This window comes from Choloepus didactylus, chromosome 6, assembly GCF_015220235.1.
Source record: "Choloepus didactylus isolate mChoDid1 chromosome 6, mChoDid1.pri, whole genome shotgun sequence".
Lineage (NCBI taxonomy): Eukaryota > Metazoa > Chordata > Mammalia > Pilosa > Megalonychidae > Choloepus > Choloepus didactylus.
The window spans coordinates 80,429,183-80,443,978 of NC_051312.1; the positions used below are offsets into that span (position 1 = coordinate 80,429,183).

At 37.4% G+C, this 14,796-nt stretch overlaps 1 protein-coding gene and 1 pseudogene across 1 annotated transcript; both read left to right on the plus strand.

Moving 5' to 3' along the window:
• Positions 1-285: 285 nt before the first annotated feature.
• On the plus strand, positions 286-1,253 carry LOC119537072 (annotated as a pseudogene).
• An 8,891-nt stretch (positions 1,254-10,144) lies between these two features.
• LOC119537073 (olfactory receptor 51Q1-like) lies at positions 10,145-11,092 on the plus strand. Its single transcript, XM_037839683.1, has one exon. It carries the CDS (start codon positions 10,145-10,147, stop codon positions 11,090-11,092), a length of 948 nt encoding a protein of 315 aa, XP_037695611.1.
• The last annotated feature ends 3,704 nt before the right edge of the window (positions 11,093-14,796 follow it).

Here is a 14,796-nt window from a genome sequence, read left to right on the forward strand (position 1 = left end):
ATATACATATGTAGAAGAGTGGGCTGGAAGTGTATTTCAATGGTAAACAGAAAGCTTAAAACTATTTTGTAGTACTCAGCAGAGAACATCAAAGTTTAAAAAAAGGGTTTGCATTAAATAGAAATTTATGGCATTAGAACCCACAGTTATTAGAAAAGTGGCAATTGTATGTTTCACTGATGTTAAGAAAAGCAATTCCAGACACATCTTTGGGACCTGGACTGACTCTTTAGCAGTAGCACACTGATGAGCTTCTTACTGTGGAATACACAGATTCTGCTCCTGCATTCATCAGTGATGTTCCAGGTAACTAACAACACCCAAGACCCTTCCTACTTCATCCTCACGGGCATCCCTGGATTGGAGGTCTCCCACATCTGGATCTCCATCCCCTTCTGCTGCCTCTACACCATCTCCATCATGGGCAACACCACCATCCTCACCGTCATCCGCACAGAGACATCCCTCCACCAGCCCATGTACCTGTTTCTCTCCATGCTGGCCCTGACTGACCGGGGTCTCACCCTCACCACTCTGCTCACAGTCATGCAGCTCCTCTGCTTCAACATTTGCAAGATCAGCTTTGAAGCCTGTTTTGCCCAGATCTTCTTCCTCCATGGATTCTCTTTCATGGAATCCTCTGTCCTACTGTCTATGTCCTTTGACCACTATGTGGCCATCTGCCAGCCGCTCCATTACACCTCTATCCTCACGAATGAATTCATTGGGAAGATTGGCTTAGCCATCATTTGCCGCTGTGTGCTGGCCGTTCTTCCCTCTCTATTTCCTACTCACGTGCCTGCCCTTCTGAATGCTCCAGCCTCCTCTCTCACTCCTACTGCCTCCACCAGGACTTGATTCGCCTGGTCTGTGCTGACATTCAGGTAAACAGCTGGTATGCATTTGCTCTGCTCTTGCTTATTATTGTGATGGACCCACTGCTCATTTTCCTCTCCTTTACACTGATCCTGAGAAGTATCTTGATCACAGCCACCTGGACTGAGAGATTCCATGCCTTCAATAACTGTCTGGCCTACATTCTGGCCATTCTGGTTCTCTATCTGCCCATGGTGGGTCTGTCCATGACTCACCACTTTGCCAAGCATGCCCCTCCACTTGTCCATGTGGTCATTGCCAATGTCTACCTGGTGGTACCTCCTGTGATGAACTCCATCATTTATAGTATAAAGACTAAGCAGATCCACCAGGGAATCTTTCACTTTGTCTTCTGGAGAAGGTGCACTAAAGATTAGAATGTAGGTTTGAAGAACACATTTGTTTCAGTATCCTGGAGTCAACATCAAAGAACACTGACATCAAACTGTACACGGGCAAGAGGATTGATAGTACATCAGAACTGTTTAATTAAATAAAAGACATCATTATTTCTGGACTAGAAAGTAACTGAGCTAGGCTTTCTTATTTTTTAAATTTGATTTGCCCTTCATTAGCTGCATCATTTTGGGAAAATCATTTGAAAAAATAATTTAGGATACAATTATCTGCCTTTGTCAAAGAGGTGTTCTTATTAAGTATGTAATGAGGTAAAAGATGCTGCTTTATAAGCTCAAAATGCTGCTAATTGTATGGAAATGCTTTTTGAATCTGCAGTATATTCATGCCCTCATTAGTAATTTCTAAAGCAAATATCAGCTTTTAATTTAACATAGATGCTCTTGTGATTTCAATCTGGAGTAATGAAATACAACTTTCATAAATTAGGAAGTCATACTGAAAAAGAAAGGCAGTTTTGGATATTGGTGCTCCATGAGAAAGAAAATGAACATTAATTACCAAAAGTCAAAGTGAAAGGACTTGGAGGGTTTGTGAAACAGTTGAGTTAATTTTAAAGATAGAGTTTCCAAAACTCCATGAGGAACCTGGGATTAAGAAAGGTGGAAACTACTGTTGGGAGAAGATTGTAGTTGCTGGTAGTACCTATAAGAGAGAAACCACCAGAAGATAAGCATGAAAAGATCCAGCGTCTTGGAAGTGTGGATATAGTGAAACTACTGACAATTGTCTAGAGTAGACTCCTATTGTAAATTGGCTCAAGTGGTGCTCAGTTATTGCAGTAGACACCTTTGCTTCATTATCATGGCTTGTTAACAAAAGAGCTGATAAAGTTGATTAAATCTGGGAAGGTACAGTTTCTTTATCTGTAGAAAGGGCATAATTGTACTCCATAACTGATTTTAATGAATATTAAGTAGAAACACATACACACTGCCTTAAGTATGCAGCAATGCTTTTGCTAAAGGAACATGTAGTCAAGAAGAAGGACCACTCATGGAACTGTAAATAGTATCAGCGGGTGTAAGGATTGGGAGCTGAGTTAAGAGATTTCAAGGCACAGAAGGAGACACCATTGTTTAAAGAGAATATCATCCTTGATAAATATTTTCTTCCCTTCATGGATCCCATTCTAACTATGACAGTTTCCATTGTCCTCCCCATGTTAAAATAAAGATGAAGTGCCAGAGAAGTACGCCCACTAACCACCTGGGATATCTCCTACCGGCACCTCCCACCTCATACCTTTCAGACTGTAAATAAGAATATATTAAGTATTCTCAATCACAGAGAACATCCAGGAATTAAGTCTGGGAACTGCATGTGGATTAAGAATCCCTCTAGAAAAATCTTAATCTGTTAATAATCTATAATAAATTCTTAAATAAGTGCCTCACCACACATTGAACATAGTCTTATGTTCAATTGGTTTCCTCCAGCAGTATTGGAGCCCATTTTCAAGGAGTAAGACAGAATTGAAGCTGGTCTCAATGTGAAAACCATTTAGTTAGGATTTCCCTACACTCTTGTGACAAAGTCTAGACCCTGACAAGACTGTGAGAACATATCCAATGGCTTAACTGTGTCCTTTTAAGAGAAGACTATTAGAAAGGTTTCTTTTCCTTACTATATACCTTATTTTGATGTGTAAATTAAGTATCAGTTACACCAAAATAGAAACGGAAATCTGCTGCAGAGTACCATCTGCTTTTATCACTAAGAATATAAAATCAAAGAATATATAGTTATAATATATTTGTCATGGCCCTCATTTTCCCTTGTCATAAAGAGAGATAATCAAAATAGCAGGCTTAAAATAATAATTAAAATTCTCTCCAAAACATGGAAACTTTCATTGTCTCTCCTCATTATGTAAATGTGGTTTTTTATTATATTTTAATGGGGGAAGATAAATAGTCACTGATAATTGGGGTTGTCTAAGTTACAGTATTCAGTCCTACAACAGTCCTGGATATTTAAACATTATATTTATTTTGAAAATTAGGATATTTAGTCTCAGAGAGTTTAAGTGAAATTCCCATCGTTATGTGGTCCAGTGACACAATTTTCAGGAATGTTCCTGGGCCCCTCATTCTCTCCCTCCTTAGTTCCCTCTCTAGCAGTCTCACTGATTCCAAATGGATCAATTACCTTATGTGTGCCTGTAACTCCCAAATGTATATCCCAAGACAAAAATTATCGCCTGCTCTCCAGAATCATAGACATAATTTTCATCTCTGTTATGATGGCTTACTTTCATTTCAAACTCAATATGTCAAAATCTTTACTTATGTCCTTCTACCTTCTGACCTATTCACCACATCTACTACCCACCCACACACATATTCACATAGACACATACGTACAAAATACACAATAACTTTTTTGGAAGTATTCACTATTTTAGTAAATGCCAACTTTTCCCATATGCTACTAAATTAGTACCCCAGAACATGTTTATCACTGTATCTCCAGAGACAAGCAGAGATCATGGCTTATATTCAATTTCTAATTAATATGCATTGATTAAATGCATAAACTCTTGACATTGCCTTTTCTGTCATCACACCTTCCCCTTCAAAGAGTTAACATGATCTTGCTTACTAAATAAATTTGAAATCTTTTATTTTTCTCCATCTCCACTGCCTCAATAACCTGTCTATAAAACTATCATCTCTTGCCTGAAATATTTCAGTTTTCACAGTTGTTCTTGCATTTGCTCTTGTCACCTCTCCAATATATTCTTAAAGCTGCAACAATCTTTAGAAAAAAAATTACAGATAATCATATTAATTCTCTAGAAAATAACATTTGACGATGCCCCCTCTGCATTTAATGTAAAACTAGAACATTTCAACAGGGCTTACAAGACTGTGATCTGCCACTGAACTCTGCAGCTGTATTTTATGTCACATTATCTCTCTGAACTACAGCAATCTTGGGCTTCTTTCATTCTTTACAACTCCAAATTAGCTTTCCATTCACAGTTTATTGCATGCTATTCCATCCCTCTGTAATGATCACTTCTCCTTCTTTGCCCATCGCAGTCCCCACCTGACTATCCTCATCTCAGCCTTTATATTTTAACCTTACAATTGCTTTATAACTGAAATATTATTTTACTCCATGTACTAGAAAAAATTTCTTAGACAAACTCTCTCAAATAGCCTCTATTTCACCTTTTTTAACCCTCAGAACTCTCTGCCTGGCATGGCCTTAAATATGTACTAATAAATGAGGAGATATCTTAGCAGTCTAAACTTATGTTCTAATTCCTTTTTTTCTCACTATAGCTACTGGAACAACAACAACAAAAAAAGATTGCTCCAAATCATGTCTGAGTACAGAGGAAACATGAACATTTTCCAAGACAAAAAGATATGAATATCCTCCCTTTAACTAATATTTCTAACTTCTTAGGAATTACAGCTTGAACCTCTTTTTCCTGTTCTCCTTACTCATAAAAATTATGATAAGCAATCATAGAACTCCCCCCCCCGATAGCATCTAAACCTGAGCTAAGCTCTGCATACTTAAGCCTGCTCCAAATCACCTAAAACAACCCATATCCTATAATAAAGCTTTTCTAACACTGTCTTACTGAGATCCATCAGGGATCCAATCATGTGCATGATCCCTTGCTAAAATAAGCAAAAAATACAACTTGTTCAGCTGCAGCTATATGCTATATTCCTGGTGGTTTTAGGCTGTTTTATAGATTCCCTGACTACCACATCATGGCAAGGTAGTGTAGCCTATGTCAAACCAATACTTCTGCTGAAAACATGAAAAAATAGGTTTAAAAATAATTACAGAAATAAATTAATAGGCACATCTACTTATGTATGTCTATCTTTGTATAGATATGTACATAAATGCATTACATACACACATACATATGTTTATATGTGCATGCATGCATGTGTATTTAAAGGCATCAGCAAGTTTTGAAACAATGAGGTCAAGAGAGCTTAAGATTCTGCAGAAGGAAGAACCTTACAGAGGTGAGCTGACATCTATCAGCAGCCACTTGTGCCCTGGAGGCATTTGCCCATTCCCTGCCAGGCTGACATGAGAATCTGGGCTTTTTCCAGACAAAAGGAAGTTCTTAAGGAAAAGGGAAACCATTTCAAGCATGTTGATCCAATATTGGAGTAAATAGAAAAGAACGTTAAAATAGTGATAGTAATTCTGATTATTAATAATCATGTTCAAAAACAGAGCTGGAGAAAATTGATGAAATAATGGAGAATTTCACCAAAGAATCATAGTTTGTTTAAAAATAATGAAATGGAAATTATACACTGAAATATGCAATACCTAAAATAGAAAAATTGATAAAAATGTTTAACAGAACATTAAATGAATGAAAATGGCCATTGTGAACTGGAAACAAATCTATAGAAACAGAAACACAGAGACTATCAGCTTCTCATCCTTTAAATTTTATCCTTAGAAATGCTCTCATCCAGATGGCCACAATATAATGACAAAGGGTCCTTAAGAGAAGAAGAGGGAGACGTGAGAAGGACTCAGCCTGACATCACTGTCTTTAAAGTTAGGGCCAGCAGCCTAGGATGCTGGCAGCCTCTAGAAGCTGGAAAAGCAAAGAAATGGATCCTCACCCTCAGGTTACAGAAAAAAAGACAGGTGTTTCAGCACCTTGATTTTAGTCCAGTGAAACCCATTTCAGACTTCTGAATTACAGAGCTGTAAGATAAATTTGTGTTCAAGTCCCTAATTTGTGAGTTCTTCAGGAGCCATGGAAAACCAGTAGAGTGATACAAAACTTTCCCTTCTCAAAATCAAGTTTCTCAGGAAGAGGAACTCTTCATCTATGCAGCTCTACAGACTTGGAAGTCACTTTGATGTGGAAAATAATTGTTAGAATATGGTGGTATCTTTATAGGGAATCATAAATGCCTGTCTACTTGCAGGGTTCCCCAACATTTACTGTTTAAGGAAAAGCATTAAAAACTTGACCAGGGCTCAGCAGAAGTCCCTGGGACACTGCAGCATCACTGGCTCTTTATGCTTTGGTGTGTGATCCTTGAGATCAGTGATGGGCACTTGCTGGTTATTCACTTTCTTGAGCCATGTGCTGGTAGATGACCTCATACAGCTTCAGTGAGTTTACTTTTGGAATGTCTTCAGTTTCCTTCAATTTCTCTAAAATATCCCCCCTTTAAACATTTAAAGGGCAAAAGATTGCTTGCTTTCTTCATGTTTGCTAGCACAGGAACTTTGGGCACTGTCATAGTTTCCAGTCCTTTGTGACAAATACCACACAAGAGGTTGGCTTCAACATTGGGAATTTATTGGCTCATAGTTTCAGAGGCTTGAAGGATTTTTTCCTTCAAGTGGCTGGTAGCATTCTGGCTGGCTAACAATCATTGGGTTCCTAGGCTTTCTGGGCACCTGAGAATCTTTTCTCCTTTCTCTTATGGGTTCCCACTGGGTTTCAGCTTCCAGCTCTGCCCTGTACCTTTCTCTTTATGGGGCTTCCAGTAATAGGATTATGACCCATTCTGATTCAATTAGCCAAACTTAACTGAAAACAATATGCTTTACTAATTCTGTCCCATTTATATCTTCATCCATGAGCAAGAAATATCTTCAGAATTCCATTTATAAGAAGATATAGGCATAACTGAAAAGAAAGTGATTTTATGAATATGGTGATTAAATACTTTGACTTTGAAATCTCACCAGAACTACCTTCAAATCCTAGTTCTGCCATTACCTTAAAATCTATGTGACTTGGCAAGTAACTTAACCTCTCTAATCCCCAGTATATATAAAAAGACGATGACAATAGCCCCTTCTTCTAGCCTTCTTTAGTAACACTAATGGAAACAATGTAAGGATAGCACTTAGAGGCTGAACAGGAGTAGGTATGTTGCTATAAATATTGCAAAATCATAAAAACTGTAATTATAATCCTTATAAAACAAATACTGTTGCAGGATGTTTATTATTTTAATGCCCATGTTATATATATGTAATATAGACATACATCTTAATATTTTTAACTGTTTGATCTGTTTCTACTTTTTTTACCATTACAAATAAGTCTAAGTGACTATATTTACAGAATAATGGTTTATTCTCATTTAAAATGAGTTCCTTACCATTTAGTCCCAAAAGTAAATTTATTGAATTAAAGTATGTGAATAAAATGAAGTGAAGTACATGGTGAAATTCTTTTGCAGAAATTAATACACAAATTGCACTCCATCAGGAAATGAATGTTTCATAGCATTGAACTAACCTGCATAATGTGTGGTCATAAAAAGACCTCTGCAGATAAAACATGGGACTGTGTGGCACAGTGAAACCTGTGTGCACAATGACCATGGTTAATAGCATATATGTAAGAATGGCCTTTCATGAATTATAAGAAATGTATATCACTATTGCAAGGTGTTAATAATAGGGTGGTATATGGGAAAATACACCTAACGCAAACTGTGGAATATAGTTATCAGTAATCTTTTAATAGTCTTCCATTAATTGGAAGAAAGGCAATATACCAATGCAAACTATGAAAATGGGGGGTATATGGAACATTGTATTTTTTCATGACTTTAATGTGAGTCTACAGCTTCTATAATTATAACAAAAACAATAATTAAAAACATTATGCTAATTGACAGAAACCAGACATAAAAACACTTCATATTGTGTGAATCAATTTTTATAAAATGTAAATATAAATAAAACTATAGAGACAGAATTTGATTAGTGGTTATGCAGGGCTGGGGAAAGATAGAGGGATTAAGAGGTCACTGCTAAGTGGTATAGGGATTTTCTTTATGGAGTAATGAAAGTGTTCTAAAATTGACTGTGGTGATGAATGTACAACATTGTGAGTATGCTAAAAGCCATTGATTGTACACTTTGGATGTATTGCATGGTATGTGAATATAGCTCAATAAAACTGCTTTTTTAAAGACCTCTGCTGTTTGGAAAGGTTAAAACACCATTTAGATTCTTTAATTTTCCATTATTAGATTCTTGAATCAGGTTGATCCATTTTATTCTTGTTTATAATTGCATGTTTTCTTTTGTTGTGAACACGGTCATATTCTTTCCTATTAAGCTATTGTGGCATTAATATTGATAAATATTGATACATTTAATTTTTCTATATTTAAGATATTATTTCCTTCTATGGTATATTTTAATCAATGTTATCTTGGGAGTGTCTTAATTTTATCATTTTCTGTTGTAGAGAAAAATGCATTATTTTTCTTTCACAACATTTGTCTTTTTCTTTGTGACTTTTTTCCTGCTAATTTTAGAAAGTCTTGTCTATTTAGAGATTTAAATGTATATATTTTTCCCTGTTTTATTTTATTTTTCTTATCTGCATTTAATTACTTAATTCATTTGGAAATTAGTTTTGTGTGTATTGTGAGATGAGTCAACAAATAACTACTTATTGAAAAATTTTCCTCTACAACTTAGATATGTCTTGCCATTTACTTATTTTATAAATATTTTTGAAAAAATTCTCTTAGTATTTCCAGACACTCACTGCAATATGAATGTTCCCTGAAATAGATGTACAACATTCCTGTTGCCTACAGCTCTCCTGCCCCTTCTAATTCTGCCCTAGTTTCAGACTGCCTAAGGAAGAAAGTGTTTCAGAACTACTTTTCAAGAGATTGTACATTCCAAGCACAAGCATATTGTTTCAGATCACATTCAACTAGCTGTGAACACAAGGATTCAGTGTGGTTTCTTGACTCCTGGCTCAATGGAGGACACCAGGTACAGCAGAAGGTCTCACGGGAAAACTGACTTTCTGGACTATCAGTGGGAATGCAGGTCTCAAGGTGCTTCTTCCTGTAATCCTGAAGGGACCTGACACACATCATCACCCTCCAGCCTAGAGATCTGCAAAAGCTTATAATCACAGCTGACCCCCTGAGTCGAGTAGAGGAAAGAGAAGCCACAGATAATGAAGAGGGCAGCAGACAGGAAAAACCACTGGTAAGACTCCTCTGTGAATGGTCAAAGTAAAGGAGGGAGGATTATTGATGTAGAGGGCAAAAAGAATAAATAGTAAAAGCATTGCACTAATGCATTTGTCCTTACCTGGGCTCTCATAACTGCCTGTCTGTTCCTTCTCTTTACATTCTCACTCCTCTCCTAGTCACCCTGCCCTTTGCTTCCAGTTACTTTTGATGTGGCAGAAATAGAATCCATGATCTCAGATGAATTAAAATAATGAAAATTAAAAAAAAAAAAAAAAAGCAGACTAGAAATCAGACCTGGTCCTGTGGAATAATTACTTTATATATGATAAAAAAAGGGCAAGATAGTGAAACCGATAACAATGAATGCATAACAAGTGAAATAGGTGAGAATGCTGTTACAAAAGTCAAAGGAGAAGCTCAGAAGGAGGCACTGGATATAAGGAACTCAAAGATGATGATGACTGTATATTAAACATTACATTTGCAGTAAAGAAGTCATTTTAATTCTTTGTGAGAATAATATTGACAGTGTCATCTGCTGTAAGGCAGATATCAGAGTGCTAAGAATTGAATGGGATTGGGAAATAGAAGCAAAAAATAATTTAAAAGAGTTTCCCATGAATTAAGCACTATTTAATGATGGAGAAGCAATGAGTTTTATGAGTGAAATCTCTATTGGGATAGGCTAAGGAAGGGTGAATATCATGTTGAATCTTTCCTTTGGTATCCCCAACAGCTCTGAACCATTCTTTGGATAGAGTTTAGATCAAATGGGGAAAAACAGTTATGGGAATAGGGAGAGTATTTCCAAGATTTCTGGTTCTCTCTGAGCAAAGACTCTGAATCTGGAGTTCAATTCCTCAGCGATGTTCCAGGAAATTAACAACATCCAAGACCCTTTCTACTTCATCCTCATGGGTATTCCTGGATTGGAGGCCTCCCACATCTGGATCTCCATCCCCTTCTGCTGCCTCTACACCATCTCCATCGTGGGCAACACCACCATCCTCACCGTCATCCGCACAGAGACATCCCTCCACCAGCCCATGTACCTGTTTCTCTCCATGCTGGCGCTGACAGACCTGGGTCTCACCCTCACCACTCTGCCCACAGTCATGCAGCTCCTCTGGTTCAACATTCGTAAGATCAGCTTTGAAGCCTGTTTTGCCCAATTCTTCTTCCTCCATGGATTCTCTTTCATGGAATCCTCTGTCCTACTGGCTATGTCCTTTGACCGCTATGTGGCCATCTGCCGCCCTCTCCGTTACACCTCTATCCTCACCAATGAAGTCATTGGGAAGATTGGCTTAGCCATCATTTGCCGCTGTGTGCTGGCCATTCTTCCCTCTCTACTCCTACTCAAGCGCCTGCCCTTCTGCCGCTCCCACCTCCTCTCTCACTCCTACTGCCTCCACCAGGACGTGATCCGCCTGGTCTGTGCTGACACTCGGGTAAACAGCTGGTATGCATTTGCTCTGGTCTTGCTTATTGTTGTGATGGACCCACTGCTCATTGTGCTCTCCTATGTAATGATTCTTAGAAGTGTCCTGCGGGTAGCCTCCATGGATGAGAGACTTCACGCCTTCAATAACTGCCTGTCCCATATTGTGGCTGTTCTGGTTCTCTATGTCCCCATGGTTGGTGTGTCTATGACTCACCGCTTTGCCAAGCATGCCTCTCCACTTGTCCATGTTATCATGGCCAATATCTACCTGCTGGCACCTCCTGTGATGAACCCCATCATTTACAGTGTAAAAACCAAGCAGATTCGACAGGGAATTCTCCGCCTTTTTTCCCAAGGAGGTATGCAATAGAAATGTGGGAATTTATCTGTAATATGGCTCAGGAGTAAAAGTGATAGGATTAAGGAGAGAATTAGAAAATAACAGTTGTAAAATCAACCTCCTGACTTTTACCAGGGGGCATCTTTCAGCATCTATTGTATCCAAAAGATAAGGTTGGATCTGAATTGGTAAAACTTTAACCTGTTTTATCAACTATCCCAGTGAGTAGGCTTTGGCCTCCTTTTCAGATATTCTCCTTTCCTGTTGGCTTTGTTAAATGAGATCGAAGAAAACTCTTATGGTGCCTTCATCACTCATTCTCTCAGCCAACTCAACTTTAGCATTCTGGCAAACTCTAGCTCCTTTTCCCTGTCTCTGGAGAAATTTAAGTTCTATAGAGACCCTTTAAGTTTTTCTTGCAATCATTAAGGCCACATCCATTCTACCAACCTTTTCTAGTACAAAATTTTGTTGTATTCAAGGGATTCTGCATCTGTGAATTAGAACCTCATTAAGACCTTGAGGTAGAGTGTACATCCTGGTTTGAAAAATGAATTCCTATCCCAACAAATATTATCTTCATAACTACTTGCAGTTTAAATTCTAAGCACTGTAGGTGGTATGGGGGGATAGGCTGTTTCAGGTGTTCTTTTTTCTTTTCTTTTTATTTTTTTTTTTTGATAGTAATAAAAATGTTTAAAATTTGATTGCTCTGAATGGTTGAGTGTACACTGTGGATGTTTGTATGGTGTGTGAATAAATCTCAATACAATGGAAATAAAAAAATTCTAAACACAAGGACTTCTAGATGTGGGGGATTTTACCACTTTCACCTCAATCTTAGTGTCCACTGGGTCTGCTGAAATTATGTTGTATGATGATTAGGCAAACCTGAATGGATGAGAAGCTTAATCCACATTTACTCTTGCTTAAAGATTTAATACTTTTTGTGACGGAAAGTCAGAGAGCATACCAACCTAGTAGGGTAGCCAGGGCAGAGGAGCTAGGGTTTGCCTGCAAGTGTTCTGATCTCAGGTATTTAACCAGCAGAAAATTGCTTATTTATTCATTACCTAGAATGTAGAGTGCTGTACTGGTGATTTTATTATGGAAATCTGTTTGTCCTGTGTCTGTGTTTTATAGAATTTGGAGAATTGGTCTAAGAATTTGAAATTCTTCATCTTATTGACCATCTGTAAATTATTTTTAATAAGCTATACAAGAGATATGAAGTTGAATATGCATTTCCAGAGATCCTAAAATGATTCTACTAATTCAAATGCAAGGCAGCCAGGCTACCACTACAGAAGAAGGAACCCAGCTCCATCCAGGGACCCTTTTGAAAATAATGAGCCTGAAAAAGAATAAACTCCAATCTGAAAGCAACTAAGATGTCTTCAGTAGGTGAATGAATAAAAAAACTAAGGTATAGTCATACAATAGAATACTACTCAGCAATAAAAAGAATGAGCTAATAATCTATGCAAGGACATGGATGAATCTTAAATACATATTGCTAAGTGAAAGAAACCAGTCTGTAAAAGATACACATATATGATTCCAGTTTATATGAAATTCTGCAAAAGCAGAATCATGGGAATAATAAATAAATAAGTTTCCATATGCTTGAGTATGTAGAGGATTCAGTAAGCAAACCACTGAAAAATAAATAGTAAGTAAATTGTTTATTTAGAATTGAATAATAGACAAATCTCTCATCTAGAAGTGTTTCAAATAGTATCTAAATAGTTTGCCTTCAAGGAGTTAAAGTATAACTCTCCACTCCTTAAGTATGCTACGCATAGTGAATTTCTTCCAATGAGTACAAAATGAAAAGGGTTGGGAAGAGTAACTTTATAGTGGAGAAACCTGACAAACATTACTGCAGCCTGTGATTGAGATTAACATCAACAATAAGTCATGCTGTTACTGTGTACCCTGGTTTGCTGTGATGAGAAGAGCACTTTGCCTCTGAGGTCTTCCTCCCCCAAGCTCATATCTCCAGTCAAATCATGAGAAAAAGAGCAGACAAATTACAATTGAGGGACTTTCTACAAAATACCTGACCAGTGCCATTCAAAATGGTCAAAGTCAACAAAAACAAAGTAAGTGTGAGAAACTGCCACAAACAAAAGTAGCCTAACGAGTCATAAGGACTAATGGTATTATGCTATAATTCTTGGGATTTTGGAAGAGAAAAAGGACATTACACTAAAACTAAGAAAATTTAAAAATATATGGAATTTGATTAGTAATCACTTATCAATATTGGTTTATTAATTGTGACAAATGTACCATAATACAATAGGGGAAACTGGGTGTAGTTTATATAAGGGTGTAGTTTATATAAGGGTGTAGTTTATATAATACAATAGGGGAAACTGGGTGTAGTTTATATAAGAATTTTCTCTTCTATCTTACTATCTCTGTAAATCTAAAACTATTCTAACATTAGAAGTTTATTGAAAAGAAAAATAAAAAATAAAACAGATTACTTGGGGAAGTCATAACCTATTTTATATCCCAATGAAAGAAATATTTATTTGTAAGTGTTTAATTTGTCAGTCTGAAAGGAAAGAGGGATTTGGGATGGAAACTTGAAGATCTCTGTGGTAATGAGTGCTTGTCAGTGGTTAGGGACCTACATTGTTATTTTTTTATGTTATCTCTAAAATTGCAGGTATGACCTTACTTGGCCTTTGATATGGCTGCCTGATACTTATCTTTTTAGGCAACATTGGGAATATTTGAAAATATATCAGAGGATGAATGTCAACTTCGTGTAGCATGTGCATTTGGGTTTTATACACTAATGGCTTGTTTTGTAGCACTTCAGAAAATTCTGGAGTTAAAAACAGGTCATTTATAAAGACTGTCTTGGGAGAGTTGTCTCTGTGGTCCAAGGTGGAAATACTGGAGCTTGTCAAGGGTTTGGTGCTTGGTGCCATAAAGGTGATGTAAATAGTTATATGACAGGATCCTGATTTTCTCCTCCCAGTGACACAGCCAAAACCTCGATCCACAACAGCATGGTGGCTAAGTCCAAAAGGTTAACAGGAGAAAGGATTAAATATGATAAACCTGGTCACCAGCAAACATTAACCTTAAGAAGAAACAGTGCTCAAGTCTACTGGCTAAGTTGCAGAGGTGAGAACACATGTGGGTGTAATCTGGAGAAGCACAATTAACAAAAGTCCACCAGCCCCACCCCAGTAGAGAAAGTTCTAAAATAAGCCAGTTCTCATCTGGGCTGTGACAAAACTTCATTCCTTGTCTCTTTTTTCTCACTATTGGATGTGTTATGGCCTCTACTTAAATAAGGCAGCAAGATCCAGACTTGGCTTTAAGCTGTGGTTTAGAAGCAGATAGAGAAGTTGTTTAGAGCCTGGGCTATCCAAACCAACCTTTCCTGAGTTAAGGGCTTCTGCACCAGTCACATCAAAGTTTCAGCCTCTAATCAAGGTTCCCTTGCTTTGCTGTGTTCTTTGTGTGTCTGTATTCCCTGAAGTTGCTTTGGGGGAGAACGTGTGTATTAGCAGGTAGTGGAAAGAGAGAGATGACCGGTCTTGGATAGAACACAAGTATTACTTGTTCCATTGACTAAACATCATGAAAATAACAGTGCAATTACCCCATTATCTGAAAAACGTGGTAGTGTCACCTAGGTCCTGGCTGTACAACTAACAAGTTACTCCAATGTCATGCCTTAAATGGAGTGAATTTCTAGCCTGAAA

Excerpts from the sequence above, each read along its gene's own strand:
- LOC119537073 (XM_037839683.1), top strand. The coding sequence starts at position 10,145 with ATGTTCCAGGAAATTAACAACATCCAAGACCCTTTCTACTTCATCCTC.